Source organism: Leuresthes tenuis, unplaced genomic scaffold (genome assembly GCF_036924035.1).
Source record: "Leuresthes tenuis unplaced genomic scaffold, fLeuTen1.0.hap1 SCAF_19, whole genome shotgun sequence".
Lineage (NCBI taxonomy): Eukaryota > Metazoa > Chordata > Actinopteri > Atheriniformes > Atherinopsidae > Leuresthes > Leuresthes tenuis.
Window position 1 is genome coordinate 28,572,934 of NW_027325373.1, and position 27,685 is coordinate 28,600,618.

General features: G+C 39.1%; 1 protein-coding gene across 2 annotated transcripts; it reads left to right on the forward strand.

Moving 5' to 3' along the window:
• Positions 1-1,001: 1,001 nt before the first annotated feature.
• On the forward strand, positions 1,002-27,534 carry il6st (interleukin 6 cytokine family signal transduce). Of its 2 annotated transcripts, none has more exons than XM_072371301.1 (16): positions 1,002-1,216; positions 1,548-1,625; positions 2,166-2,492; positions 2,730-2,877; positions 3,282-3,436; positions 3,617-3,771; positions 4,129-4,291; positions 5,298-5,377; positions 8,745-9,003; positions 9,859-10,029; positions 16,343-16,444; positions 17,597-17,743; positions 17,870-18,010; positions 23,056-23,146; positions 23,638-23,719; positions 26,370-27,534. In XM_072371301.1, exons 2-16 carry the CDS (start codon positions 1,556-1,558, stop codon positions 26,973-26,975), a joined length of 2,697 nt encoding a protein of 898 aa, XP_072227402.1. In that variant the 5' UTR covers positions 1,002-1,216; positions 1,548-1,555; the 3' UTR covers positions 26,976-27,534. The 2 variants fall into 2 exon arrangements, with proteins under 2 accessions (XP_072227402.1, XP_072227403.1); XM_072371302.1 differs by having other exon boundaries at positions 1,003-1,216; positions 2,190-2,492.
• Positions 27,535-27,685: the final 151 nt, after the last annotated feature.

Consider the following 27,685-nt stretch of genomic DNA (forward strand, 5'->3'; position numbering starts at 1 on the left):
TGAGGCGGATTTAACAAAAGACGCACTCTTAAAACAGAGGCACTATAAACTTTAACTATAACTTAAAGCTCTCCTTTAACGGAGGCGACTATGAATGAAATCAAAATGATCACCAAATTTCCAAAAATAGCATATCTGCCGTCTCCCTGTTGGGCTTTCGCTTTGGCTAAGGGGATATTGAAAAAGAAAAAAATATTATTTGAAGATAACAGTTTACAAGAACATTTTGTGACAACATCCATACAGTTAGAGAAAAAAAACCAACAACAGCATAACACGACAAAATTGTAATACAGAAAAATTAAGTAAAAAGTAAGACGTGACATTAATTAATGTCGGAAGGCAAACTGTTAAGATCTTTGAATAGATTTATAGTTCTTGTCAATTTCTTATTAGGATTTTTATGATGGCTTCAAGGGGATTTCTTGTTGGTCTTTTTATGTTCTATCTCTGTGCCAAATGTCATTGATTTGTAAGTGCTGTAGCTTTAGGGCTTCCACAATAGGTGGTGCTATTGGGCCATTTTGCCCGGCCCGTGCACGAGACCCCTAAAATATCAAAGATCTCACATTCCCTCGTGAAAAAAAAGTGGCATGGCTTTTTTGTGTAAGTCCTGAAAAAGGATATTCATTCACTGGAAGAATTTGGCGATGGCGATCGTTTCAATGACAAAGAAATTGTGATCTCTAGATGCTGATTCCACGCTTGAAAGCAATCACGATACTGATTGGCTTTTCCCTTATGATGTTTTTTACTTATTATTATTCAATCAGTCTCCATTTATACTGTCTGTACATTTATGTAAAGTCAGCGGCTACAGTATGAGTGCCTTCCTGTAATACAAGAGGCGGGGACATACTGGAAAACAACGGTGAAGAACGCCTCCGAAATGTCTCACTAATTTGATGGACAGTTTTTCTGTCCAATCAGAAAACAATGTGTGTTCCCCGGCCATCGAAACAGATTCGCCAACCATAAGCAGCAGTGAAGACTCACAGCAGATATGAGCTAGAACCATCACTATGTTGTGAGATCGTATAAAAACCTGCAACTTCGCAACGTTTTTGCAACATAAATTTTGCTGAACGGGAAGTGGGTGGTCCCAAATGAGAACCGCTGGCAGGGACGTGACTCAGACGGTGATCAAATCTGACCTAACTTGTTTCGACGGTTTTTAAGTTTTTACCTTAATGCTTGTACTTGAACATCTTCTTAGGTAAGTAACAACCTGTATACTGCGACTGAAGAAACAATCCAGTTGGTAGGGAAGGCACTATGAGCTCTCTGATAAAACACTATGTCGCCATTACGATGTACGATGTTACCATAACGCTCCCGTTATTATTGCTGATCTGTAGTTTAGAATTATTTGCTGGGGTCACTGTGTACAAACGTTGTCACATTTATTTAGGGCTTAGGGTCTTAGGTTTGAGGTTAGGAGCGTCAGAAGACGATTTGTGTGATTTTTTCCCTTTAAGGCTGATTATGGATGGTTTGTGTGGCTCTTGTCCTTCCTTGACGTACTCTACGTTTCTGTACCTATGTAGTCGTCGTCATGGTGTCTGCCAGGCTGTTCCAGTTGTTTGGATTAGCTTGCCTCGCCTCCCTGTTCCTTGCGAGAGACGGTCAGTATGATTTATATCAGGATATTAGAAGTTTTTACTTAAAATGAGCTAAATACAACATATGACATTATTGCACCATGTGATCATGTAAAAGCAGTGTGTGAAAATCTGAGTCAACACCTTGTTGAACCCCTGTTGTAACAGCAATAACTTGAAGTAGTTTTTTCTACTTTCACATCTTTTAGAAGGTATTTTGGTCCCCTCTTCTTTCCAACATTGCTTCAGTTCATTGAGATTTACAGTACTGGTTTATGCCCAAAGGAGTATTCTGAATTTCTGCAGAGGGACTATTTGTTTACCCAAATCAGCATTTGACTGTATTTCCCTGAAAAGCGATATATCTTAATATTAGCCTATTTTATTAACACGGTTTTAAAAAATTGTGTTTGTGAATGCTCTTTGCAATGTTGACTAGTGTTTCCAAACTTTTTGTTTATTTACGAGGGCCAATACAATCAAAATGTATTTTTTGTTTTTGCTGATGTATTGGTTGAGTTTGAATTTGAAAATTGATTAACCTTTTTTCCACTTTATTGTTAGGTGGTGGGGGGGTTTGGTCGTCAGAGGACAACAATTATTTGGTGACAGCTCCACAGAATCCTTTCCTCGAGATTGGGACAAACTTCACGGCTACATGCATGATCACTAACACAGCTGAAGTCACTGTGGATGATCTCTACTGGAATCTGTCCAAGACGACTGTATCCAAAGAACACTATATAAAGATCAACAGAACAACTCTTAATGTCACTGTCCCCATCATAAATGAGGAACCTGGATGGTTACATTGTCTCTGCAACAAAAAGTCCCCCGACGTTGTCCTGAATAAAAGCAAATTCATGGGAGGGATTTGGCTCAGGAAAGGCTGTAAGTTTTGCTGTAATCAAAAACATGACTTGCTGCAGTTGTGAATACTCATGTTAATCCCGTAGTTACTCGTAGTATTTCCAGTTTAGCTTTTCTTTGGCTGTAGAAACAGCTAAAGAGAAAAAAAGATACTAAGTGGAAACAGAGGAAAGTTATTTGAATAAAAATGTCATTTACTCAGATTTTTTAGGAGGAAAACAAAAAAGTTAAGATGTTTTATGTTTGTCCCATCATCAGATCGTCCAGAGAAACCGGAAAATCTTTCCTGTATAGCAGTACAAGAGAAAACTTACATCTCTCCAACAATCAGTTGCGAGTGGAAAGCAGTCGGACGCCAAACTAATGAAATACCTACAACATACTGGCTGATAGTTAAAGGAATGAAGTGAGTCCGCTGCCAAGTTTTTGCACTACCACTATGAAGTTATCATTACATTTTTGCATCATTTCAGCTTTTGATTCATTAGTTCATAGTTGAATAACTTCAAGATGGCTGTTAAGATCTTAATACAATCCTCTGTTAATGTCAAAATATGCTGCTTGGTTCGCGATCATTCAGTGTCTGCTGTTTACTAAGAGTTTATAGATTCCTAATCTACATTTCCTTAAAGCTCCTTTTGGACATGCAGTTTACTCTGTAAAAGTATTTCAATTCTGCATGTAATATTTTTATAACTAGCTTCACATGGAGAATCAGACTTCATAACCCTTTGACATTTTTGAGAAAATATGAAGGAAATGAGAGTAAGTTTATTGATGGGTTCTTTTGAATTAATTTCTTGTCCACAGTGAAAACAAGTATAATACATCAACACCTAACAACAGAGCCCAAGTGTCTTTTGACACATACCCCAACTTTATGCCTCTAGAGATTTGGGTGGAGGCACATAATAAACTGGGAACAGCAGAGTCTGAGCATCTGAAAAATGAGGCAAACTTCTTTGGTAAGTAAAAGTGATGCACGGTATGAGTTATAGTTCCACAGTACAGACATGTTTGTGTTCTTGTTGTATTCTGGTCTAAAAATGCAATCAACTTAATGTCTGGATAAACGTGACTCAAGTGTGTCATTACAGTTCTGATTCATCATTGTTCCTCATTGCTTGCTTGGTGTATTGTTGCAGTGAAAACAAACCCTCCATCAGAGGTGAAAGCCTACTCGGAGAAGGGTTTCCCGCTTTCTCTATTCATTAATTGGACTCATCCAATTGATACAGTGTATGTGAAATTGATGTATCAAATCCGATTTTGCCCACTGGGATCTCACAATTGGACCTATGTAAGTATTTTTGAGTAAACTTTTTATCTTGTTAAAAACTAAACATAAAATATCCTTGTTGTATTAATTCTGAAGAAAATGGAAAAATACTTTATTTATCCCTAAGGGAAATGACATTGTTGCAGTAATTTCTTTTGTCTAAACAGCCATTAAGGCTTTCATTATACGTAGCCTATTGCTGCTGGCAGGAATAACCTCCTGTATCTCTCTGTCTTACAGTGTAACTGAAGAAGCTTATAGCCCATGTTATTATGTTTTTTTTGTTTGTGTCTTCTGTCTTTTAATCATGTATGGGTTTTTTTTGTATGCCTTTTTTGTATTAGCAGGTCACTGAAAGATGTGTTTTACATTTTATAGGTACCTCTTGCAGATACAGACAAGTATATACAATCCTACAGACTCCAGAAACTTATACCAGACACAGTTTATACAACTCAGGTACGCTGCAAAAATCATTTAAAGGACTATGGTTACTGGAGCAACTGGAGTACTAATGCTACCGAAAGAACGTCAGAGTGCCGTGAGTATTACAGCTGCTTTCAGATTTAAAACACAAAGTGAAAATACAATACAATAAAAGACAAACAAATCTTTTTTTGTGTTTTGATCTGGTACTCTTGTTGCTCTTTTGGACATTTCAGAGCCGTCTCTTCTTTCTGAGACGGCTCGGGTCCTTCAATGTCTGCAGTGACATCATGTGCATGTTTTATCACACTAACATTGAGAGTGCACTGTTCTATGCTGTTGTCTGCTGGGGGAGTTGCACTTCAGACAAAAACTGTAGGTGCCTGGACAAACTGGTGAAAAAGGCCAGTTCTGTAGCAGGCAGAAGGCTGGACCCTCTCAGTGCTGTGGTGGAGCAGCGGATGAGGAAGAAATTATGTTCTGTTTTGGAGAACAATAAACATCCTCTCCACAGCATCCTGGCAGGTCAGAGGAGCAGCTGCAGTGAGAGGCTGCAGGACTGAGAGGTTCCGGAGGTCCTTTGTCCCCACAGCCATAAGGCTTTTTAACAGTGACTTCTGAGATATTTTTCTCTAGATATTTATTTATTCATTTATTACTATTATTATTGTTCTAATATAAAATCAATGTAAATATTTAAAAAAGATTTAAATTTCCCCCACTGGGGGATGAATAAAGTATTTTTCTATTCTATTTTTATTTTCTATTCCATTTCTTGTGCTCAGACTGAGGCACTAACATTGAATTAAGGTGGCAACATTTCAAGAAAATTTCTCCTGGAAATATGTCCCATAGCATCCTCATTGGCATAGCACATATGGGCTGGCAAGTGCAAACTTCTGTGTAGCCTCAATGGTTAATCTTCAGTAACACAACAGCAATATGATGGAAATGTGGCATGTAGTGTAAAAGCTCTTTGAGTGGTCAGTTAGACTAGAAATGCGCTATATAATTACAGTCTATTCTTTATTTAGGTAAAGATACATGTTGTGATGATTCTGTTTTTACTTTCCATCTTTCTATATTTAACTATTGTTTCCTTATCTTTTTGTTTGGCTAAGGACCATCAAGTAAACCGGATTTATGGAAAACCACTATTGAGAATGGCATAACTGAACGATATGTGCAGTTAATTTGTAAGGTAAATTCCCACATCATATTCAGTTTACCACAGACCTCTTTAACTGAATGATAAAATCATTTTTTACTACATTTTAATTATTGCAAAATTGTAGTCCGAGTCTGAAATATGATCTGACATCTATTTGTAATTTATGTGTACTTCATGACGAATTACAGACCAGTTTGACATTTATTAAGGGTAACATAATATAACCTTTTTAACAATTTGACACAATTTCCTGAGCTTTTATTGAAATATATAAGACAGGCTTTGGTCATCAACTGTAGGTTTAAGCAAAGTGTCCCTTCTCTCACCCTTAGTGAAAGGGCTGTTTGGAGGGGCAAAGAGTGAGCAACAACATAGGGGTTAGTTTATTTATGTATGTTTGTGTGTTGTCATGCTAGCTGGCACTGACATGAGTTTATATCATAATGTGTGTTTACATGCGTTACCTGTCATCAAAACCTGGGTGTCCGGAGTGCAATTTGATGTAGTAAACAAACACAATGATGCTATTTCTCCAGTCATAAATAAGTACTCGACTGATCTGAGATGGACATGGTTTAGTAGTGTTGCACTGTAAGTTAGCATCAGATGCTAACAAGGCAAGTTTATTTGTAGAGCACAATTCGAACACAAGGCAATTCAAAGATCACAAGAAAATCATCACAAGAAGGCAAATAAAATCATTCCAAAAACATAAAAAAAAGTATAGATATATAATTAATTACTTAAATTAAAAGCGAAGAGTGCAGATAATATACTTTCAGTTGTCATATGCACAGCTGAATAGAACTGTTTTCAGCCTGGATTTAAACATAGTCAGAGTTGAGGCCTGTCTCACATCTTCTGGAAGACTGTTCCAGATTTTAGGAGCATAAAACTGAAATACAGCCTCACCTTGTTTAGTCCTGACTCTGGGCACCAGCAGGAGACGCCTCCCTGAGGTTCTCAGAGTCCGGGTTGGTTCATATGGCTCTAACATGTCAGAGATGTACTTTGGTGATAGACCATGAATAGACTTGTACACAAGCAGAGCTGTTTTAAAATCTATTCTCTGAGCTACAGGAAGCCAGTGCAGGGACCTTGGCACTGGACTAATATGGTCATATTTCCTGGTACTAGTCAGGTCTTGAGCAAATAGTAAACAATGCTTTCTCATAAACCGTCATGGACTGAGCTGGAGATTTCCACAGCATAGTAATGCATGTCTATTGTTAATTCCTGTTTAAACATTTTGTAAATATTAACGTAATTGTGAGAATGCTGCATTTCTCTTTATTGTGAGAATGCTGATTAAGCATTGCCACTAATGTTTTCCTGTTTCTCTTTATTATTATTATATGTTCCGTACGTTTTTTGCCATTTAACTACTTCCGCATACTTTAAGAGTTAACTATGTATTCCAATGACACGGTATGCTCATGTGTAGAGTGGAGGCTCCAACTGACAGAGTGGAAGAATACAGAAAGATTCTTCAGAAAAAAAGTTTTTAACCTGTCACTGTTTCCAAAATATTTAAGCCACAGAAGTAATTTTAGCATTAAAACATAGATACATTTGTCCTCTTTCAGTCAGTGTGACTTTCATAGCCTTCAGGACTTTACTTTTTGAATTGGAAGCGAGTCAGAGTCACAAATGACTTTCTACTAAATTTTCACATTTTTCTGCAATGTTTCTCTTCTTTGTGAGTTTTTTTCACTTTTTGTTTTTCCATTTTTCTTTTTTCTGTAGTTTTCTAACTACTTCTACTTCTAACTACTACTTTCCTGCATACTTTCACTTATTTTGGTCTCAAAACGTTCAGCTTGTTCAGGAGATGGGTGCAATATATTTTGGTATTTCTGACTTTTATACTTTTTAAAATATTTAACTTTGACAGAAGAAGTGACACACTGATCATTTTCAGCTTGATCATTTTCACTTTCATACAGTTTAACAAACAGAAACAAATTTTAAATTAAAATGTAGGAACATTTGTCCCCTTTCAGCCAATGCAGCTACTAAAGAACTCACATTTACAGAATTTCAGCTATGAGCCTTGAAGCGAGAGAAACCTTTCAAATTATCTCACTTACTCCAATGGAAAGTTTGGTCTGTTGCAGCAGATAGCTTCAAGTGTGTTCAACTGGCTGCTGTTTAAAAATCTTTCACTCCATTGAAATAAAAACTACATTACCGTGTTCCTCTAACCCTTCTGGTGCTGACAGTCTTCAAATTATTTTCCTCGCTCTTTTAGTTTTCTCACAGGACGTCATAGTATCCATTCAGCCATTTCTGCTGGTTCTACTGGGTGTGAGCTCGTTAAGCCACAGCTGCTTACACACATTCCTATAACTGTGAGGACATCCCTCTTCCACGACTTTGCTACATATCACACTGCAACTATTTAACTATTACCCACTTGACTTCTGCTAAATTTTCACTATTTTTAGCTTTTTTAGCATGGTCAGCGATCTCCATTTGGCTTTTCAGCATTCTCACTGCTGTTTCGCAGGAACAGCTTTTTTTTTAGTTAAATAATTGTTCTTGGAGACCTACATCTTTGTCAGACACATTCAGATAATGTAATGTTAACATTCAGATAGCAGTGCACCGTGTTCACTGCCGCAGCAGAAGAAGAGAGGACCGGTGTTGTACTTAAAGCGCACCTTATCCACACAGCAGCGGGTTGTCCCAATTACAGATCATAACTGTTCAATTAGAATGCATTCAATAAAACAAAGTAATGGCAATTGAAAACATTTTGATTATTCGAAACCCGTTGTGGTAGGTAATTTCATTAACTTTCCCTCATCTGAGGTTCAGACATTGAGAGTTGCAACAGATCCCTCTTTGTGGTACAGTTTCTTTACATTGAACTGGAGCAAGTTATGAAAACAGTCCAATGAAAAGTGGTTGTTGCTGGAATATTACCCTCAACTATAGCTTATCCACTGAATTCTCAATCAGTTGTAAGATGCATTCTGTTCATTACGACTGGCAACATAACACTTCCATGTGAAACTTGCTTCACTGGTCGAGCAGATTGGATTCAATGGACAGGGCTGAGAGCTGGTAAACGTGGAGTTGCTAGGCAATCAAAATGGCTTCTTTGTCATTGTGATATATTAACAGTGACAATGAAACAGTAATGAGACAGGTTGAGATGTTGCTCTTGACCACTAAGAGCTCAATCTATGTGCAATTCATTTTCATTGTTTGAATACATTGTCTATTAAACCATAGGGATGGTTACCAAAATAAGTTTGGTTTTAGTAGCTTTTGACATGGATCTTGTAGGAATCTCACTAGAAGTACTCTTAGTTGTTTTTCTATGCACTTTGTACTGTTGTACCTTATAAATTGACAGTTAACATACACTGTTTTGACTTTGCACTTTCAGGAGCCTCAACTTAGCAACGGGAGGATATCAAGATTTGATGTAAGGATTAACAACAAAAAGGATGAATTCAAGAATGGAAGTTGGGAGAGTATCCCAGTCAACAAGTCCAAATCAGATAGCAGCTCCAATCAGAGGGGTATCATGAAGCTTAAAAAGATTTTCCTCCCTGACAAGCAGTCTGTGAAAGCGTGCGTCACTGCCAGCAATTCTGTGGGGACGTCTCCTGAGGCATGCTTGGTCATCTCTGCAAAACCACATGGTAGGTGTCCATAGCAGTTGTCCAGTGCAGGCCACACGTGGATAATATAAACCAATAATAAATAGTTTGTCGCACAACCTTCTCGGTCATAACACGTCACATTGTAAAGACTGAGACTGAAATCACAGCAATGGTGAACAGGGGAGCTCCAGTAATGTTGTCAAAGCAATTAGTTTTTCTGGTGAGAAATTATATTACCAAATAATAAAAAAAAAAAAGAGAATTATCTATTAGTCTGGAAGGAGTTGTCCTCAGCAACATGTGAATGGATCAGAATCAGTTTTATTTCGGCAAGTACGTAGACACATACAAGGAATTCTTTACTGGCAGATGTTGTCTCTCGCATGCACTTTTCATAGATAATATTAAGAAGAGATTAAAATATTTGTATATACCGTGATTCACCAAACTACTTTCTCTTCAACACTAGAGCTTTCTACAGAACTGCTTTCTGACTGTACTTAGATACCAGACTAGATTGACCATGTACCCACTGACAAAATCCAAGCTTAATATGCTTCATGACAGATTTGGGCTCCCAAATTTAACTTGCAGAAAACCAAAGGGCCTCACTTGTATCTTAAATTACCACACAAGAGTTTGTTTGTGTCTCACAGCTGCTGTTTTGTTTCTGAGATGTATTAAATCTGAAGTTTTAAGCCATCCCAGATACAGAAGTGGAGCTACAAGTACTTGTGGAGCTACAAATACACATATCTTGCCTACTGAATAACTACTCTAAATCAAGGTTTGATGGGTTAGAAAGAGAGAAATCATTTAGACTCTTTGCAGCATCCCATTATTGATGTTGTTTCAAATGTTAAGTTTAAGGTTTTGTGTATATATCTATTCCAGAGCATACCCCAGTGAAAGAACTGAAGGTGTGGCCACATGGGGATCGGCTGCATCTGGAATGGAACATTCCTAACAACACAGCTGTATCAGAATATGTGATCGAGTGGATCAGTGACATTCACATGGACTGGCAGAGAGAAAACAGAACAACCAGACATACAACAATTAAAGGTATTTTCTTTCCTTTACAGAATTGGGGAACACAAATAGTGGAGTTTGCGATTTAGGTTCACATAACATTAAAGGGATTTTTCACCATGTTAGGCAATCTGGCTTTAATGATAATGTAGCACCCACTGCTGTATTGTATGATGGAATGTGTCTATAGTAACAAACTGTAATACTACAATAGTACAGTCAAGAAGGAACGTAAGGCACCAGATGATTTACTGTATCAATACTTTTGATTCATTTGATTGAAATTCTTTTTTTCTCAACCTGGATTTTGTTTTTGTAGTAAAATATGGAAAACATACAAACATTTTTCAGTTGGACCCATATTGAACACGAATGCCACAACCAGCTAAACATTCACAATGTAAAAACACGGGACAGTTAGATGGGACAAAGTAAAATTATTTGTATGTGAAACTGAGAGGTTGCTGAAAGCTGACAGCCCCGAACTTTTCTAGACATGTTTTGAGAATACAAAGGAGCTATATGTGAGAATACAAATGTTGGTATAAGACACATTCACTAATAACTACATTAAATTAAATGAAAATTAGATGAAAAATACTTTATTTATCTAGCATTTATTTAGCAATGTCTCATGTTCTGGAGATTTTAGGAAGCTGGGTGGAAAATCTCCACAAGACGTTGGTAGTGAAAGTTGGGGACATCCGTGTTCACACGCCACTCCTTCAGAACATCTCTAGTGTGTGTGTGCAAGCCCATAATGTGTACGTGAATGGCTAAATCTAGTATTAAGTGCTCATTTTCCACCTGTGCATTTAATCTCTCCTGTTCCTTTTCTTGATGTGAAATCCCATGTCATCAGTTAGCCTTTAATAGACGTTTCATTCTTGCTGCCTTTCCCATTAGGCAAGGCAAGTTGGTGATTGAAAGTGCTTTACAGATAAATTAAAACAGTAGAAATAAAAAGCATGATTTCAAATTTAAACAAAAAAGAAAAAAATATGAACAATAGATCAAATCAGAGCAATAAAGATAAGATTGAATAAAAATTCAATAAAATAATATATATGAAAGATAAGATAAAATAAACTGTAATGAAAATATAAATGATGATAAAATCAGTAGTTAAAATATGTTTATATTTTGAAACTCAAGCTTATTTGGAGCTTTATTTAAATGCAACTGAAAATAAATGTGTCTTTAACCTGGACTTAAATACACTGAGTGTTTCAGCTGATCTGAGGCTTTCTGGGAGTTTGTTCCGGACATGTGGAGCATAGAAGCTGAATGCAGCTTCTCCAGGCCTGGTTCTGACTCTGGGAACTGATAAAAAACCGGATCCAGATGACCTGAGGGATCTGGAAGGTTCATACAATGTCAGGAGGTCACTGATTCAATTCAGTTCAATTCAGTTTTATTTGTATAGCACCAAATTACAACAATTGTCATCTCAAGGCACTGATTGATGTATTTTGGTCCCAGACCATTCAGAGCTTTATAGACCAGCATCAGATCTTTAAAGTCTATCCTCTGATGGACAGGCAGCCAGTGTAAAGACCTCAGAGCTGGACTGATATGGTCCACTTTTTTGGTTTTAGTGAGGACTCGAGCAGCTGAGTTCTGGATGAGCTGCAGTTGTCTAACTGACTTTTTAGGCAGACCTGTAAAGATGCTGTTACAATACTCAAGCCTAGTAAAGATATGCATGGACTAGTTTTTCCAGGTCCTGCTGATACATCAGATCTTTTAGCCTTGATATATTCTTAAGGTGATAGTAGGCTGACTTTGTTATTGCCTTAATGTGTTTGTCCAAATTTAGGTCTGAGTCCATCACTACACCCAGATTTCTGGCCTGGTTGGTAAATGGACTGTACTTGTATAGCACTTTTCTAGTCTAGATGACCACTCAAAGCGCTTCCAACACTACATGCCACATTCACCCACTCACACACACTCATACAGCACGTCTTAAGTCTACACATAACTACGTGTCTTTCTAACCATTCATACTCCGATGGATACATCGGTAGACAACATGTAGCCCAGGGAAGCCAGAGTCTAACCACCGACCTTCCAATTGATGGGTGACTGCTCTGTAGTTTTTTAGGTGTATAGATTGAAGCTCTGTGGTGACTTTCAATCGTTTCTCTTTGGCTCCAAAGACTATTACCTCAGTTTTGTTTTTGTTTAGCTGGAGAAAGTTGTGGCACATCCAGTCATCAATCTCCTGAATGCATTTACCAAGGGCCTGTACAAGTCATTGGTCTCCTTGTGACATTGTAATATATATCTGCTTGTCATCTGCATAGCTATGGTAGTTTTATTTTGTTGTTTTTTATAATCTGTGCCAGTGGGAGCATGTTGATGTTAAACAGAAGAGGTCCCAGGATGGAACCTTGGGGAACTCCACATGTGATTCTTGTCTGCTCAGATGTTACCTATTGACACAAAGTACTTCCTGTTCTCTAAGTATGATCTGAACCAGTTTAGTACAGTTCCGGAAGACGCGCCCAGTTCTCCAGTTGTTTGAGTAATATATTGTGGTCAACTGTATCAAAAGCAGCACTGAGATCCAGTAAAACTAAGACTGACATTTTTCCACCGTCTGTATTCAGACATATGTCATTAAACACTTTGGTCAGAGCAGTCTCAGTGCTGTGGTGCTGTCTAAAGCCTGACTGGAAGGTATCATAGCAGTTATTTTGTGTTAAAAAGTAATTAAGCTGTTGAAAAACTGCTTTTTCAATGATCTTACTTAAAAATGGGAGATTTGAGATGGGCCTGTAGTTGTTCATTTGCATCTTGTGAAGATTGTCCTTTTTCAGCAGAGGTTTAATTACAGCTGTTTTTAGTGGCTCTGGAAACACACCTGACGTTAAGGACAAGTTCACAATCAGTAACAGGTCTGACTCCAAAGTCTTTGAGACCCCTTTGAAAAAACCTGTTGGTAGGATGTCTAAACAGCAAGAGGAGGACTTCAGGTGACGTAAGATGTCCTCCAGGTCTTTACTGTTAATGGGTTGAAACAGTGTCATGGTGTTTAAACCGGTTTTCGGTGGACACAGTACATATGCTGAACCTGCTGCTGATGTACCAACTGCTTGTCTAATATTTTGGACTTTGTCTATGAAGAATTTGGCAAAGTCATTGCAGGCCATGGTGGAATGGAGTTCAGTTGCCACTGACACAGGGTTTGTTAGCCTGTCAACTGTAGCAAATAAGGCCCGAGCATTATGACTGTTTTTGGTGATGATTTCCTTGCATTCCTCAGTTGTAAATTATAAGAATGAAGTTTCTCTTTATAGATGTCATAATGAACCTGGAGATTTGTTTTTCTCCATCTGCACTCAGCTTTTCGACACTCTCTTTTCCCATTTTTCACCAGTGTGGAATTTCGCCATGGAGACTTCTTCCTTCCAGAGATAACCTTCACCTTAATGGGAGCAATAGTATCCATAACATTTAACATTTTAGTATTAAAGCTACTGACGAGCTCACTGACTGAACCCCCGGACAGGGCAGGTGTTAAAGAGAAGACCTGGTTAAAGGTCTCACTACTGTTTTCAGTTATACACCGTTTTGAGATCACTGCTGTTGAGACATTTGTGTGCACTGAAATCGTACTCTCAAAGAAAACACAGGAATGGTCAGACAGGCCCACATCAGACACAGTGATATTTGAAATGCTCAGACCCTTAGAGATCAGTAAGTCCAGAGTGTGCCCCCTATTGAGTGTGGGCTCTGTTACATGCTGAGTCAGCCCAAAGTTGCCAGAGTGTTCAGCCTCACAGCATCCTGTCAGAGTTTGTTCAGCCTCCTTAACCAGACTGGCTCCAGAGGAGCTGTATGCACTTTTTACATTTGCATAGAATAAATCCAACTTTTTATTTTTTCTGGTGAAGCAGTTGACAAACTGTTGCATACTTTGAAGTGTAGCATAGAGGGACATGTGGTTGAAATCTTCAAAGCTCTCTATGAATGCATTAGGATGTTGTGTTCGTAACCTGGCAACAGCTGAGCTGAGCCACAGAAAGCGTAACTAACGGCATCGGGTAATATATACACTGCTATTTGAGTAACACGGGTGAACTCTCTCAGTGGATAATGTAGATGGAATTCATAGCCAACAATGTGAAGTCCTACACAAAGATCCTCTTTTTCGTAATGGCATGTCCAAGATTACACTTATTTATTCTTGACAAACACTGGAATATCTCCGTCTTTGCTTTAACAACTCTTTTGAATGTCTGTCTGCCTGAATCATCAGAAAGCAGGGTAGAGAGGTGCTGGAGTCCGATGTATTACCCTGCAGCCATGTTTTGGTAAAGCGCATAACATTGCATTCTCTTGCTGCGTCGATAGGTCCAGGCTTGTGCATTTTATTTGCTAGTGATCTCATATTCCCCGTGAGAATTGAGGAAAAATGTGGTTTATACTTCCTCGACCTGTCTCTCCGTCTTGCATCTGCTTGACAACTACAAGATTTATTTAACTCGTTGGGGATTTTGTTTTTTTTTCCGGGAGGTTGAATGATTTTTGGAAAGCTCTGTAAGCTGCTTCCATTTGTAAACAGCTCTTCCATTGTCATGGTAGTTCAACACAACAGATATTAGAACGTGTCAGAAATATGAGAAGAGATCATTTAAACAGCACAGCTTCTAAACTAACTCAGAAAAATTTCTCAAAAGTCTGTTGGAATTTTCCACAATTAGAAAAATGGATTCATTCAAGCTAATACAAGTTGTTGTCACTCAGGTGCGGTGCAAAAGATTGAACTATCTAAGTGTTTGTTTTGGTTGTGTTTAACGCTTTTCTAAGTTTGGCTGCTGTGACAAACAGAAAAAAGCTTTTCTGAGTGACACTTTTCCACTTCCACTTCCACTTTGGTTGAACCCAAAATATTCCCAGGCCAGATTAGATAACTGATCCCTGCACTGAGTTCTGGGTCTGTCTGTAGAGCATATGTCAAAGTCTGCAGTTGGATGATATTTTTGTGGCGTGTTCAAGTGTTATCCTTTGCACCAGACACAGCTGATATGAAGAGCTAGCAGGGCCTGTTTGGTTGCTGTTGGTTTGGTCTGTGAGGACCTTCATGCTTGAACATGGCGTTTGTTATTACAAGATTCAGATCCGTTCCCCCAGTCATCCTGCTCACACTTTTTCCATCATTTCCCACATGATCACTGAAGTCCTCTCAGTGGAACCTCCTCTGGACACTGGGAGATGCTATTGGACAAGTGATGGTCATCTCGGTCACAATATCCATTGCAGTCACAGTGATCTGCAAGTTCTAGATTATGGTCAGGAGTGCTTTCATCCATTGTAACAACTCAAGCCAGGACCTCAGTTTGTCCCAGTCCTTTTTAAAGTGTGGTTCAACATTTCTGATCATTACAACAAAGCTTCATGTATTCCAACCTTGTAACGTTAGCTAATTGTTCCCAGAGCAGTTGTGTCTCACTCACATGCAGACTTTTCTTTTTTCCTGCAAAAACTCTCCCTAAAAGATTTCAGCAAAAGACTTCAGTAGTGGTCCTTTTCTTGTTTTTAGATGCTTTTAACAACGGTAAAGGTAATGTTCCAGTTTCAAACACTTCCACTTAACCCCTTTCTTATCACTCTGCAGCTTTTTTAGTGTTCAAAGGTCATGGCGTTCTTGTTCAATATGATTCCGATTGCAGATTTTTATCCTGCATCCATAAATGAAGGAAATTAGGCTGAACTCATTTTAGGGTACAGAGAAGAGAAGAGAAACAAATAAATTCCATTTCCCAAGCATGTTGGAGGCCATATTTTGCACAACTCCTTGAACTTCTCATAGATACAGTTTTCTTTTACTCTGGGACCTATAAAAAACTTTCATGATAGTAATGCAACTAGAATATGAAATACAGAGAACAATACACTCTTTGTTTGCTCTTCAGATTATTCATCAACTGTGATAAATACCACACTGACTCAGGCAACTACACTTATTTCTACATTTAACACATCTATGAACATACTGTATATTATGTGTTTGCCAGAATGACAAAAGTAGTTTAAAACTCTTAGGGTTCCACAGTTAAATATGAAACTTTAAGGCCCGTTGAGCAAGCTTTTGATGTATTTACACATACAAATCTGTGGCTAGCCAGGTTTAGCCCATTCTACATCTGTAACTGCAAAAGTAGAATACCTCACGTTTTGCTGTAAATTTTCATATGCTGGTACACTGTTTCAGTCAGTTGTGTGTTTTTTATCATCATGAATGCTAAAGCCCAAACATTTTTCAAGGTTCACAAACTTGACTGTTAGCTAACATGTAATAACACAATTTACCTCCTGATCGCAATGTCAAATCCAGGGAACCTTGAGCGCTTTGTTTGCTACAATGTGTCTGTGTATCCCATATACATGAGACAGATTGGGAAACCAGCACGGAAAGAAGCCTATCTGGAGCAAGGAGGTAAGATATTTTCCTTGACAGTGACTCACAGTAAAAAGTAAATCATTGCATTTTTTTTTTAATTATACTAATATTAAGAAAGAGTATGGAATAGGATCATTAAAAAGGAAATAAAAACGTTGTTTTCTTAGATATTTCTGTCCATAGTTGTGCTTTCTTGTTATGTTGTCTTAAAACGTGCTTTATTCTGTTATAAATTTGACTTTGGCAACAGTTGGTGTTTGGAACAGAGCACCTCTGGGGATTTTTGTTTTAAAGACTTTATGTAGAAGTTCTGCTTTGTTTGAATTTAATTTTTTCAAAAACATTTTTGTAATACCCTTTGATGAATAATCTAGATTCCACTCGTCCATCCCTTTTTAAGCGTTTTTATTGATCCTTTTAGGTTAGTTTGCTCATTTAAATGTACAGGACAAAGCACATATGGCCATGAAACCTATTTGAGCTCTGAAACTATTTTGAGTTTTTTTTTACTAAAAATAATCAGCAGAGTAATGAAAATAATCCGAAACTAAAGTAAAGTTCTTTATTGTCCCATTGTGATGATAGTTTATGATATGGCTCAGCTGTTGGATGAAAAATGTTGGCCCTTTTTGGGATTAATAAAGTATTATCTAATTAATGTGAATTAAATTATTCTTCTGAATCTTGTTCACATTATGTTTGGACTATTTTCACTTCTTATAACTCTGTATTTAGCACTCATTAGCCACTTTTAGTCTCTATTTCAGTCTCCGTAGTTGTGGTTTGTATTTTCAGATAACTGTCTTGATGGTATGTTCTATGTTTGTGCTGCTTTGTTGCTCGAAGCTCAAAGCTGGAAAATTGGTGGGATGGTTTTATTGTGAAAAATGAAAATGAAATTAGATGTATGTATCACAGAGTTGGTTCTGTTTAGCATTTTGGTAAGTGGTTTTACTGGAGCACATTGCTTTGGACAGACGGCAGCACAATAAAGTGGAAAGTACTTGGTGAACACAACTGTAAACTGTCCACATTGTTGCTTAGATTTTTATTTTTGACATTATTTGACAAGTATAGTTCAGTGCAGCCATTTTCAGCAGAAATAATTAGTTTGAAGTCCATCTGTATGTTCCTGTAGGAGGGACCCCAGTATGACCAGCATAAATGATGTTGTTGTTTTGGTTGCAGCTCCATTACAAGGACCATCTGTTGAACTGAATGGTTACCCAGGACATGATGTGGCTGAAGTGATGTGGAAAGAGATTCCGAGGAAAATCAGACGGGGCTTCATCACAGAATACAAAATATTTTATACAAATGGAACTAAAATACAGGGTATGTTCCTGTTGCATAGTACCATGAAGAGTTTGTTTTATTTCTCCACTTTCACTTTGCAGTTGGAGTTTTGCTAACATTATCTTAACTACCAGTTTACTTGTTTTCTGTTTTGCTTATTTGCAGTCGTAACAGTACCAGCTAACACCACTTCATGTTTTCTGAAGTCCTTGTCGGCCAACACCAGATATGACGTGTGGATTGAGGCTTCAACCATCCGAGGCTCAGCAAAAGGCTCTAATCACTCCTTCACCACACTAAAATATGGTCAGTATAAAACCACCCTCTTGATCAGCTGTTGCTTTTCCAAACACTGGTGGAGTACAAAATATTGATAAAGAGCTTACATTTGATTACATTGACCATTCATTCTCACAAAGACTTACTTATCTATTTATATATTAGTTTCATTTGTAACATTCAAATGTTATTTTATTTACAAGTTATTACTCTTTTGCATTGATACTTAATTTTCTGCTTAAATTAAAATATGTATATTAAAATATACAATATACGACAAATAAGGTGCACATAGGCGCTTAAAAAGTTTCCTGTAGTGCAGAATGAAGTGTTATTGTCCTATATAGAAAAAGGGGAGGAGTTGAAAAGTTTGATAGCCACAGGGAGGAAGGATTTCCTGCAGCGTTCTGTGGAGCACCTCGGAAGTGTCAGTCTACGACTGAAGGTGCTGCGGTAGGAGTCCAGTGTGGCATGCAGGGAGTGTGTCCCATTGTTCAAGATGCTCAGCAGTTTCCTCAGCTTCCTCTGCTCAGACACCTCTGCCAGAGACTGCAGTTCCACTCCCAGGACGGAGCCAGCCCTCCTGATGAGCTTGTTGAGCCTGTTGGCATCAGCTGTCCTCATCCTGCTGCCCCAGCACACCACAGCGTAAAAGAGGACGCTGGAGACCACAGAGTGATAAAACATCTGCAGCATGGTCCTGCAGATGTTGAATGACCTGAGTCTCCTTAGGAGAAAAAGGCGACTCTGCCCTTTCTTTTAGAGGGCATAGATGTTGGCTGTCCAGTCCAGTTTATTGTCTATGTGGAGCCCCAGGTACCTGTAGTGTCCACCTCAGTACCCTTGGTGATGGTAGGGTTGGGATAGAGGAGTGTTCTCTTCTTCCTGAAGTCCACCTGTAGCTCTTTGGTTTTTCCTATATTGAGTTGCGGGTGGTTCTGTCCAAAGCTGTCCACCAGATCTCTGCATTCAGCTTCCTGGTCACCGGTGATGCAGCCCACAATGGCAGAGTCATCCGAGAACGTCTGCAGATGGCATGATTGAGAGCTGCACCTGAAGTGGGAGGTGTAAAGTGTGACCAGAAAGGGTGGGAGGACCTTCCCTTGAGGAGCCCCTGTGCTGCTCAGTATAGTGTCCGAGGTGGTGTTCTGCAGCCTCACATACTGCGGCCGACCTGTAAGGTAGTCCCCAATCCAGGTGACCAGCGAGTCTTTCACCTGCATGTCCAGGAGCTTACTGCAGGTAGAGCAGGTCTTATGGTGTTAAACGCACTGGAAAAGTCGAAGAACATGACTATTACAGTGCTGCCTGCCCTGTCCAGGTGCGTGTAGGCTCTGTGCAGTAGGAAGGTGATGGCATCGTTAGCTCCAATACGTGGCTGGTATGCAGATTACAGGGGGTCTGGTTCCACAACTGATCGGACGTCATTGGACCAGCCTCTCCAATGACTTCATGGCATGTGATGTTAAAGCCACGTTGTAGTCACTGTTGGAGTTTGGGAGATTGTTTTTTGGCACCGGGACCAGGCATGTTGTTTTCCACAGAGCAGGAACAACCATCATGCTCAGGCTCAGCTGGAAAATCCATTAGCAAACATCACAAAGCTGGGCCGCACATCCTTTCAGGAGTTTGGGGCTCAAGCCTTCTGGGCCTGCAGACTTGCCTGGACGTAGGCGGCTGAACTCCATCCTCACAGCATCCCTACTGATCGTGATTGGAGGCTCTGTTATATTAGGAAAAGACAAGGGTAAAGCTTGTAGTTTAGGAGGAAGACGTGTCTACCTATCAGAAAGTGAGAATGTTGAAGACGCTGAACCCTACATTGCCTCAGATGCGTCCATTGCTTTGTGAATATGTAATGTTTGTGTATTCTTATAGCTGCACTAGTGGCAGCCTGCTGTAGTAGCTTTGGACATTTAGTCTCTTGTGACCTTTATCTGTGAATACAGACCTTTATTTTAATTTTTTTGCTGATTGACCTTTCCAAATCCCAAGTAATACCTGGAATAAGACTCCAAGTCCAGATGAGTTGAAGAGGAGATGTGTTGGATGGAAAGCAGGAACAAAATGTTAAAACGGGAGGATGAAGTTTGAACCATTTCTTCCCTTGAACATTATGGGAAGTGTGAGATCACTGGCAGGTAAAATGTATGTGTTTGGAGCTTTAATGAGGATGCAGCGAGAATATCAGGAAGGCATTATTGTTATGATCTATTTTTATTTATTTATTTTTTACTGGATTATGGTTACAGGAACAATTCCAACATCTCTATTCAGATTTAAGAATCTATGGGCATAAGAGATACGTTAACTTCTGTTAACAGCAGATGATATAATCCTGGACATGTTATTGAGAAGGATGGTATCTGCACCCCAGACGGTTTCCCGTGAGTCCATGTTGTCCACCAAGAGTTCACCTGTGTCACCTGCTGATGTTTGGAGGTATTATTGAATGAAATAGAATTGGATTGAACTGATTAAATCAGGACTGTCCAACCTTGGGTTAATCAGTCTGGTTGGTCCCATCCAATAGCAGCTGATTAATTTGTGCTACCAGGTGTTCGTGGACTAGTTTGTAAAGCCAGTAGGTGTGTATGATGTCAGGGCCGGTGCAGTCCAACTCTTAATACCCTGTCTTGGATGTCTGATGTTGTGATGGTCACTTGTTCTTGTTCTGGGAGATTGCTGTAGTAAGCCCTCAAATCCACTAGCAGTACAGCATTGGTATTATGTGATGCTTCTTTCTCCCATATGGATCCTGGATGGATCTATTATAACCTTATCACCCTGCCACTGATAGTACACTTTGGATGGTTCACGAGAAAACATCTGATCTATTCTCCTGGCTTCAGCTTCTCTTGTATACCTTGTCAGGCAGGTAGTCAGAGCTGTGAGTCATTGTTTGGCAGTATGTATGGACAGTTTGTTTTATTTCTTCCTCATGAAGCTCTGATATCTGGCTAACCTCCTTCCGTGCTGCCTCGATCTTCCACTCCATCGTGGGTACTGCCCCTTACTGCTTTTTGTGTTGTTCATCTTGTAGCCAAGCATCTCTAGGATCACTGCAGATGTGGTGTGCTGCATTCACATCGTCTAGGAGACTTTCAGAAGGTCCACGAAGGCAGTTAATGAAGTACTTGTCAGACATAAAGTTTGTGGCAGAGAGTGCAACTTGCTTTTCCGGCATCCACGGAGTTTGCATTTTCAGAACCAGTGACTCAAACACACCAAAGAAACTGATTGGCTTGGTCAGCCAGAATCAGCAGCAGCAGGGAACTTCGGCCAGCAAAGGTTTATCCGTCTCGATTGGACCGGCCTGCTCCTACTTGTTGTCATGCTGTAGAATCAGTTTGGTTTCAAAACCAAGCTGTTTCTGGGTCAAAGTGCTTTCTGAAAAGTGAAGTATTTTTTATGCTGCTTTTCAGTTTTCCTAGTAGAGTGACTCCACTGCTTCTGTAGTCGAACATCTTTGGATAAGATATTGACGCTTACAAAATCTTTTTCCATGCTGTCACAGTTATGAACAGAACACATCTGCCATTTTAGCAACCAGTTTCTCCTATGATTAGTGAGAGCACCACACAGCAAGGTGTCAGAATTGGTTGATGCTGCTCCCCCCACATAGTCTACAGTATTTAGAACTTTTGGGCTGTGTTGATGGCTGGATTTCCTTTTGATAAGTCTTGCAAAAGTTTTTCTTTTTTGTTTTATACATTATACGTGTTTTATACATTTCTGAAAAAAAAAAAAAAGTTTTATTTGTTCTTATTTCCAACAACAATGGGATTCTGAACTAAGCATTTCTAATCCTGGTGTGCAGTGTGTCTTTAAAAAATGTTTGAGGAAGCTGGATGAATGGAGGACAAAAAAACAAATGACAGGCCAAGAAAAGAAAATATCTACAATCAGAAAGTCACCTAGAACACCTAGAACATTGGGGGCTTGAAGTCACACTAACACGGATATAAGAGGATGTCATCTAGTGAGTGCTTCATATTTGAAAGATAAGGGAAGGCTGCGTCACTCTTTCAGCTACGAGTAGAAATGGCCTCTTTATATTAGTTTTCTCTCAACTTCAACTTCACATCATGCTGCATTTGCTATACCCCAAAATTGGTAATGTAAACTCTTGCTATGCTATTAACAGTAATTTCTCATTAGCTATTCAATTGTTCATCGATTTATTTATTTATCTTTTATTATGATTATAATGATTTTTTCTTTTTATTATTATTAGTATTTAAAAAATAATAAAAAGAATGCTCCCTCAGTACTGCTCAACAGTTTATATCCAGACTAGAAGCTATTATCAATTGGTATTCTTTATTTTCTTTTCTTAATCAAAAGTGTGAAATTGTGATTTCTAATTTGTCATTGAATGCTAACATCCAAAGAAACCTTTTGAAATGTCCTTCAAGAAGGCTGGAGCACTATTCCTTAAGACTACTTAAAGAAATTGCAAAAACGCTTGTCTAAGAGGGTTCAGGCTGTGTTGAACCATTAAGGTGTATTTGTATATAGATAATATTGACTTCCAAGGCACATTAGAATTGTACAAACTTTGTTTTTCCCTAATATATTGTATTTCTATTTATGTTTCATTGTATAGATAAGTTGCTGCACCTATTTCCTGTGTTACTCACAATATATAAAGAAATCTGGAGCCGCTCAAGATCTTTGTAGAGTTCTATACTTTTAGGATTTATTCAGTTCAAAGTACATTTTCTTTTTGTGTCAACATGTGATGACTACTTACTTTAAAATGTCAACTATCTACAAGACACTGAAAACACAGACTTAAAACTGAACCTCTAAAGCACATCTAATCCTGCTTGATAGCAGAGGCATCTGGTTGAAAACAAAACCAAACCTGAGCTAATGTGCGATGAAAGAGAAAGAAACTCATAATGAGAAAACTTTTCAAAATCAGTAACTGAATTAAAAAAAAAAAGAGAATTCATTTCAAAAAGATATGTCTGAATGAGTGCTGTAGAGTATGCAGTAATGGTGTACTATAAAATATTTGTACTCAGTGGTCCTCTTGAAATGGCCTGTTTTCCTCTGCACTACAGAATCGATCGAGGGCACTGTGGTAGGAGTAAGCATTGGCTTTCTGTTTCTTGTTCTCATGGTCATCCTGCTCTGCATCTACAAGAAAGATGTGTAAGTTACACCTCAACGTTCCCACGTTTGCCTACGGTAATGTTTCTTAAATGCTCCTTTAGATAGTTTTCTTATGAAACAGACGGTGGTCTCCCTGTGTTGGTCATGCTCCATTCACCACTCATCTCTGTTTAAAGTATTTCTTTTTTGACAAAGTGTTTAATTGGATATAAAATTAACATATGCCTCTGACTGCAGAGTGTTTTTAAATACATTTTCCACAACTATTACATTACAAGCAAAAAAAAATGGAAGAATACCAACAAAACACATACTGGGACATTTTCTTGTGTGTCGTTGAACTGAAGAACAAGATCATATAAAACCTTGTAATTTAATATTACAGGAGCTTAATTAAGCTGTAACCATCTACAAAACACCTGCAGCTACTATTTATAAAAATGCATTGTGAATGTAAGCATCTGTTTTCTGGTTATGATAGCAGTCTTTTGACCGATGGCTATATAACATTCGCTTTCTTCTTTTGACAGAATTGAGGACAACTTTTGGCCTCGGATTCCAAACCCTGGAGAGAGCACCATAGGAAACTGGTCTCCTGATTGTCATTTGACGGTGAAGACTTGTTTTGCTTTGACACAAATAGTGTACTTACATGCACATACATATCTTGGTTTTGAGTCCGTTCCATGTTTTGATCATATTCTGGATTTGGTGTTTACATAGAGAATGAGAAACCTGGTTATTGATATTGCTGTATATGTGGTCTGATAAGTATTCAGGATGCATTTGTATTAGAGTACTTAAAGTACAATATCCAGCATTAGTGTAGGTTCACTAACCACACTCTTCAAGTGTTTTGTCTCTAAAAAGGTTATTTCAGGACTGCCTCAGTGATTCACGAAATGAGATGGCTTTTGTGACCATGTAGAAATGGATGTTGGCTGCGATTCACATTTCAAGATGGAATTTCTTGTTTAGGTCTAATGTCTTTCCAATCAAATAGCATTGGGAGTCATTCCACCAGAAGCAGCAAATGCTGAGTTATATTTTTTGTTATTTAAATTTGACTTGTTTCATATGGCGATCAAAGCAAACAGACAGAAATAAGGAGATCCATTTTCATGTTTCCTAAAGATTATAATGATCATCATTATTATTATTACTCCGAGTGATCCTGCAAGAATTAAGAAAAGTGCCCATTGTTTGCTTGACAGTAGAATGATACATCTTACAAAGATTAATGGACAGTATGGCGGTCACTCTTTACAAAAATTCATTTTGAACTAATTTGAATTGAGATGCTCATTCTTTGAATATATTCAAAAGAACTTTCACGCTGTCAATGCTGTATTCAAATAACTTTATTGCAATTCAAAGGTTCCCGTGCTCCAACAGATGTTTGAACTTTGAAAGTGGCAGCCCTAATGGACAGAATTATAAATCATTGCTTGTATATGATTATTTGTAATTTAATGTTTCAATTGGAGAAGGAGTCCACACAGAGTTGCACTTCAGTGGGAATGTTCCGGCACTGGACTGGAACTCGGTCATGCAGTTCAGTGCAAAGCAACAGAATGAGGAAGAGACATTGAAGAAATCTCTATTCCTCTGGTACAGACTTGTTGAGTCATACTAGCTGGTTGTACTGTAAGTGAGGCTGAAGAGAAATGTGATGAGGCAAAGAGATTCTCGCAAATGGTTGGTTATTGGAATTGAAACGGATCAATGTGAACTCTGAGTGTCGTATTTATTTATGGATATACAGTGGGGCAAAAAGGTATTTAGTCAGCCACCAATTGTGTAAGTTCTCCCACTTAAAAAGAAGATATCTCAACTAAGAGAGACAAAATGAGAAAAAAAATCCAGAAAATCACATTGTAGGATTTTTAAAGAATTTATTTGCAAATTATGGTGGAAAATAAGTATTTGGTCAATAACAAAAGTCAGGTTGCAGAGGTCAAACGTTTTCTGAAAGTTTTCACACACTGTTGCTGGTATTTTGGCCCATTCCTCCATGCAGATCTCCTCTAGAGCAGTGAGGTTTTGGGGCTGTTGCTGGGCAACACGGACTGACTTTCAACTCCCTCCACAGATGTTCTATGGGGTTGAGATCTGGAGACTGGCTGGGCATCTCCAGGACCTTGAAATGCTTCTTTGTTTGGGATCATTGTCATGCTGAAAGACCCAGCCATGCTTCATCTTCAGGTTTTCTCTCAAAATCTCACGATACGTGGCCCCCTTCATTCTTTCCTTAACACAGATCAGTCGTCCTGGTCCCCTTGCATGAAAACAGCCCCAAAGCATGATGTTTCCACCCCCATGCTTCACAGTAGGTTTGGTGTTCTTTGGATTGCATTCTTTCTCCTCCAAACACAACGAGTTGAGTTTTTACCAAAAAGTTCTATTTTGGTTTCATCTGACCACATGACATTCTGCCAATCCTCTTCTGGATCATCCAAATACTCTCGACTACTCTCTACTGGCTTCAGGAGCGTTCTGGCCCTGCAGGATTTGAGCCCCTGGCGGCGTAGTGTGTTACTGATGGTGGCCGTTGTTACTTTGGTCCCAGCTCTCTGCAGGTCCTTCACTCGGTCCCCCCGTGTGGTTCTGGGCTTTTTGTTCACCGTTCTTGTGATCATTTTGACCCCACGCAGTGAGATCTTGCGTGGAGCCCCAGATCGAGGGAGATTATCAGTGGTCTCGTATGTCTTCCATTTTCTAATAATTGCTCCCGCCGTTGATTTCTTCACACCAAGCTGCTTACCTATTGCAGATTCAGTCTTCCCAGCCTGGTGCAGGTCTACAATTTTATTTCTGGTGTCCTTTGACAGCTCTGTGGTCTTGGCCATAGTGGAGTTTGGAGTGGGACTGTTTGAGGACAGGTGTCTTTTATACTGATAACAAGTATAAACCGGTGCCATTAATACAGGTAACGAGTGGAGGACAGAGGAGCTTCTTACAGAAGAAGAGCCACAATTCTTGCTTGTTTGTAGGTGACCAAATACTTATTTTACAGAGGAATTTACTGATTAATTAATTAAAAGTCCTACAATGTGATTTTCTTGATTTTTTTTTTTTCTCATTTTGTCTCCCATCATTGAGGTATACTTGTGGTGAAAATAACATGCCTCTATCATCTTTTTAAGTGGGAGAACTTGCACAACTGGTGGCTGACTAAATACTTTTTTGCCACACTGTATTGGTGGCGAAATGCTTGTTTTTTGATTTGAGATATTTCAGTTCAACTCGTTCTCTTCCACAGACGGAGATCCCAAAGGAACACTGTTTATCTGGCATCAGTGTGCTTGATGTGGGTGTGTGTGATGCAAAGCATGGCTTTGACGAGGATAAGGCCAGTCTGTCTCTAAAGAAGGACAAGTACCTGTCTGAGGAGCACAGCAGTGGCATTGGTGGCTCCTCCTGCATGTCCTCACCTCGGCAGAGTGTGTCCGACAGTGACGAGGGAGCAGACATGGTCGACACCACAGCCAGTACTGTTCAGTACTCCTCTGTTGTGGCCTCCAGTGGTTATAAAGGTCAAACCCCCAGTTCTCAGCCTCAGCATTCCATTTTTTCACGGTCTGAGTCCACACAACCATTGCTGGACTCAGAGGAGAACCCTGACATGTTGGTGCAGGAGGGCAGCCAACACTTCCAGCGTTTTCCCAGACGGTCCCGCTTTACACAGGGTTCAGAGAGCAAAGACGCCACCGGCTGCACGCAGCTTGATGATGAGCAGCCGGACTTCTGCCCCTTTGAAGAGGACACTGAGCAGACAACGCTTCCAGACAGCCCATCAACTGATGTATCGCCAGCAGCACCAATCTCCAGCTACATGCCTCAACGTGGTGGCTACAGGCCACAGTAGGAACACTTGTCACCAGTGCGAATAGTTTTTTATCTTTCTTAATGTCCTGTTGTAATTTCAGTTCTTTGACAAAGTGACGAAGGCTGTCCTGACATATCGTTGGCATTTAACCAAGTCTATGCAACCTCGGATGCTTTAAAACTTTATAAAGTGCAATGTGAATTTGAGCTTAAAGCTGTGGTGTGCCAGCTTTGAACTACTACTGTCAAAAAACGATACCCAAAACATTCTTCACCCACGGAAAGTTCACATAGAAAAGTCATTCAAAAATGACACCTGCATGAACAGATTAAGGGAGAGACTAAAGTACAGCAGGCAGCATCAAGATGAAAGTGTCTGCAGCGCCCCTGTTTGACCGGGCTCTTGCTTCAGGGCCTTCTGGAGAAGTTGCAGCTCTGCATGGATGTTACAGTTTGGTAACCAGACATTGTCTTTTAACACACAAATTATGTTTCAGCTCAAGTATATATTCTTCACAGGAATGTAATCAATTCATTCAAGTTAAAGCTGACATGTGCTATGCATTTACAATAAAGTTTAGTGTTGCTACCTTTGGAAACTGAGGAATAGAAGTCTATCTTCTTTATGTGCAGTTCTTCTGACATGCAGTTTGAAGGATCATTGCTGCTCTCCCACTAATCTCACAGAAAGCATTTGTTTCCTCTTCCAATGTTCAGTCAGCACTGACTTAATGTTGCCATTAACAACTG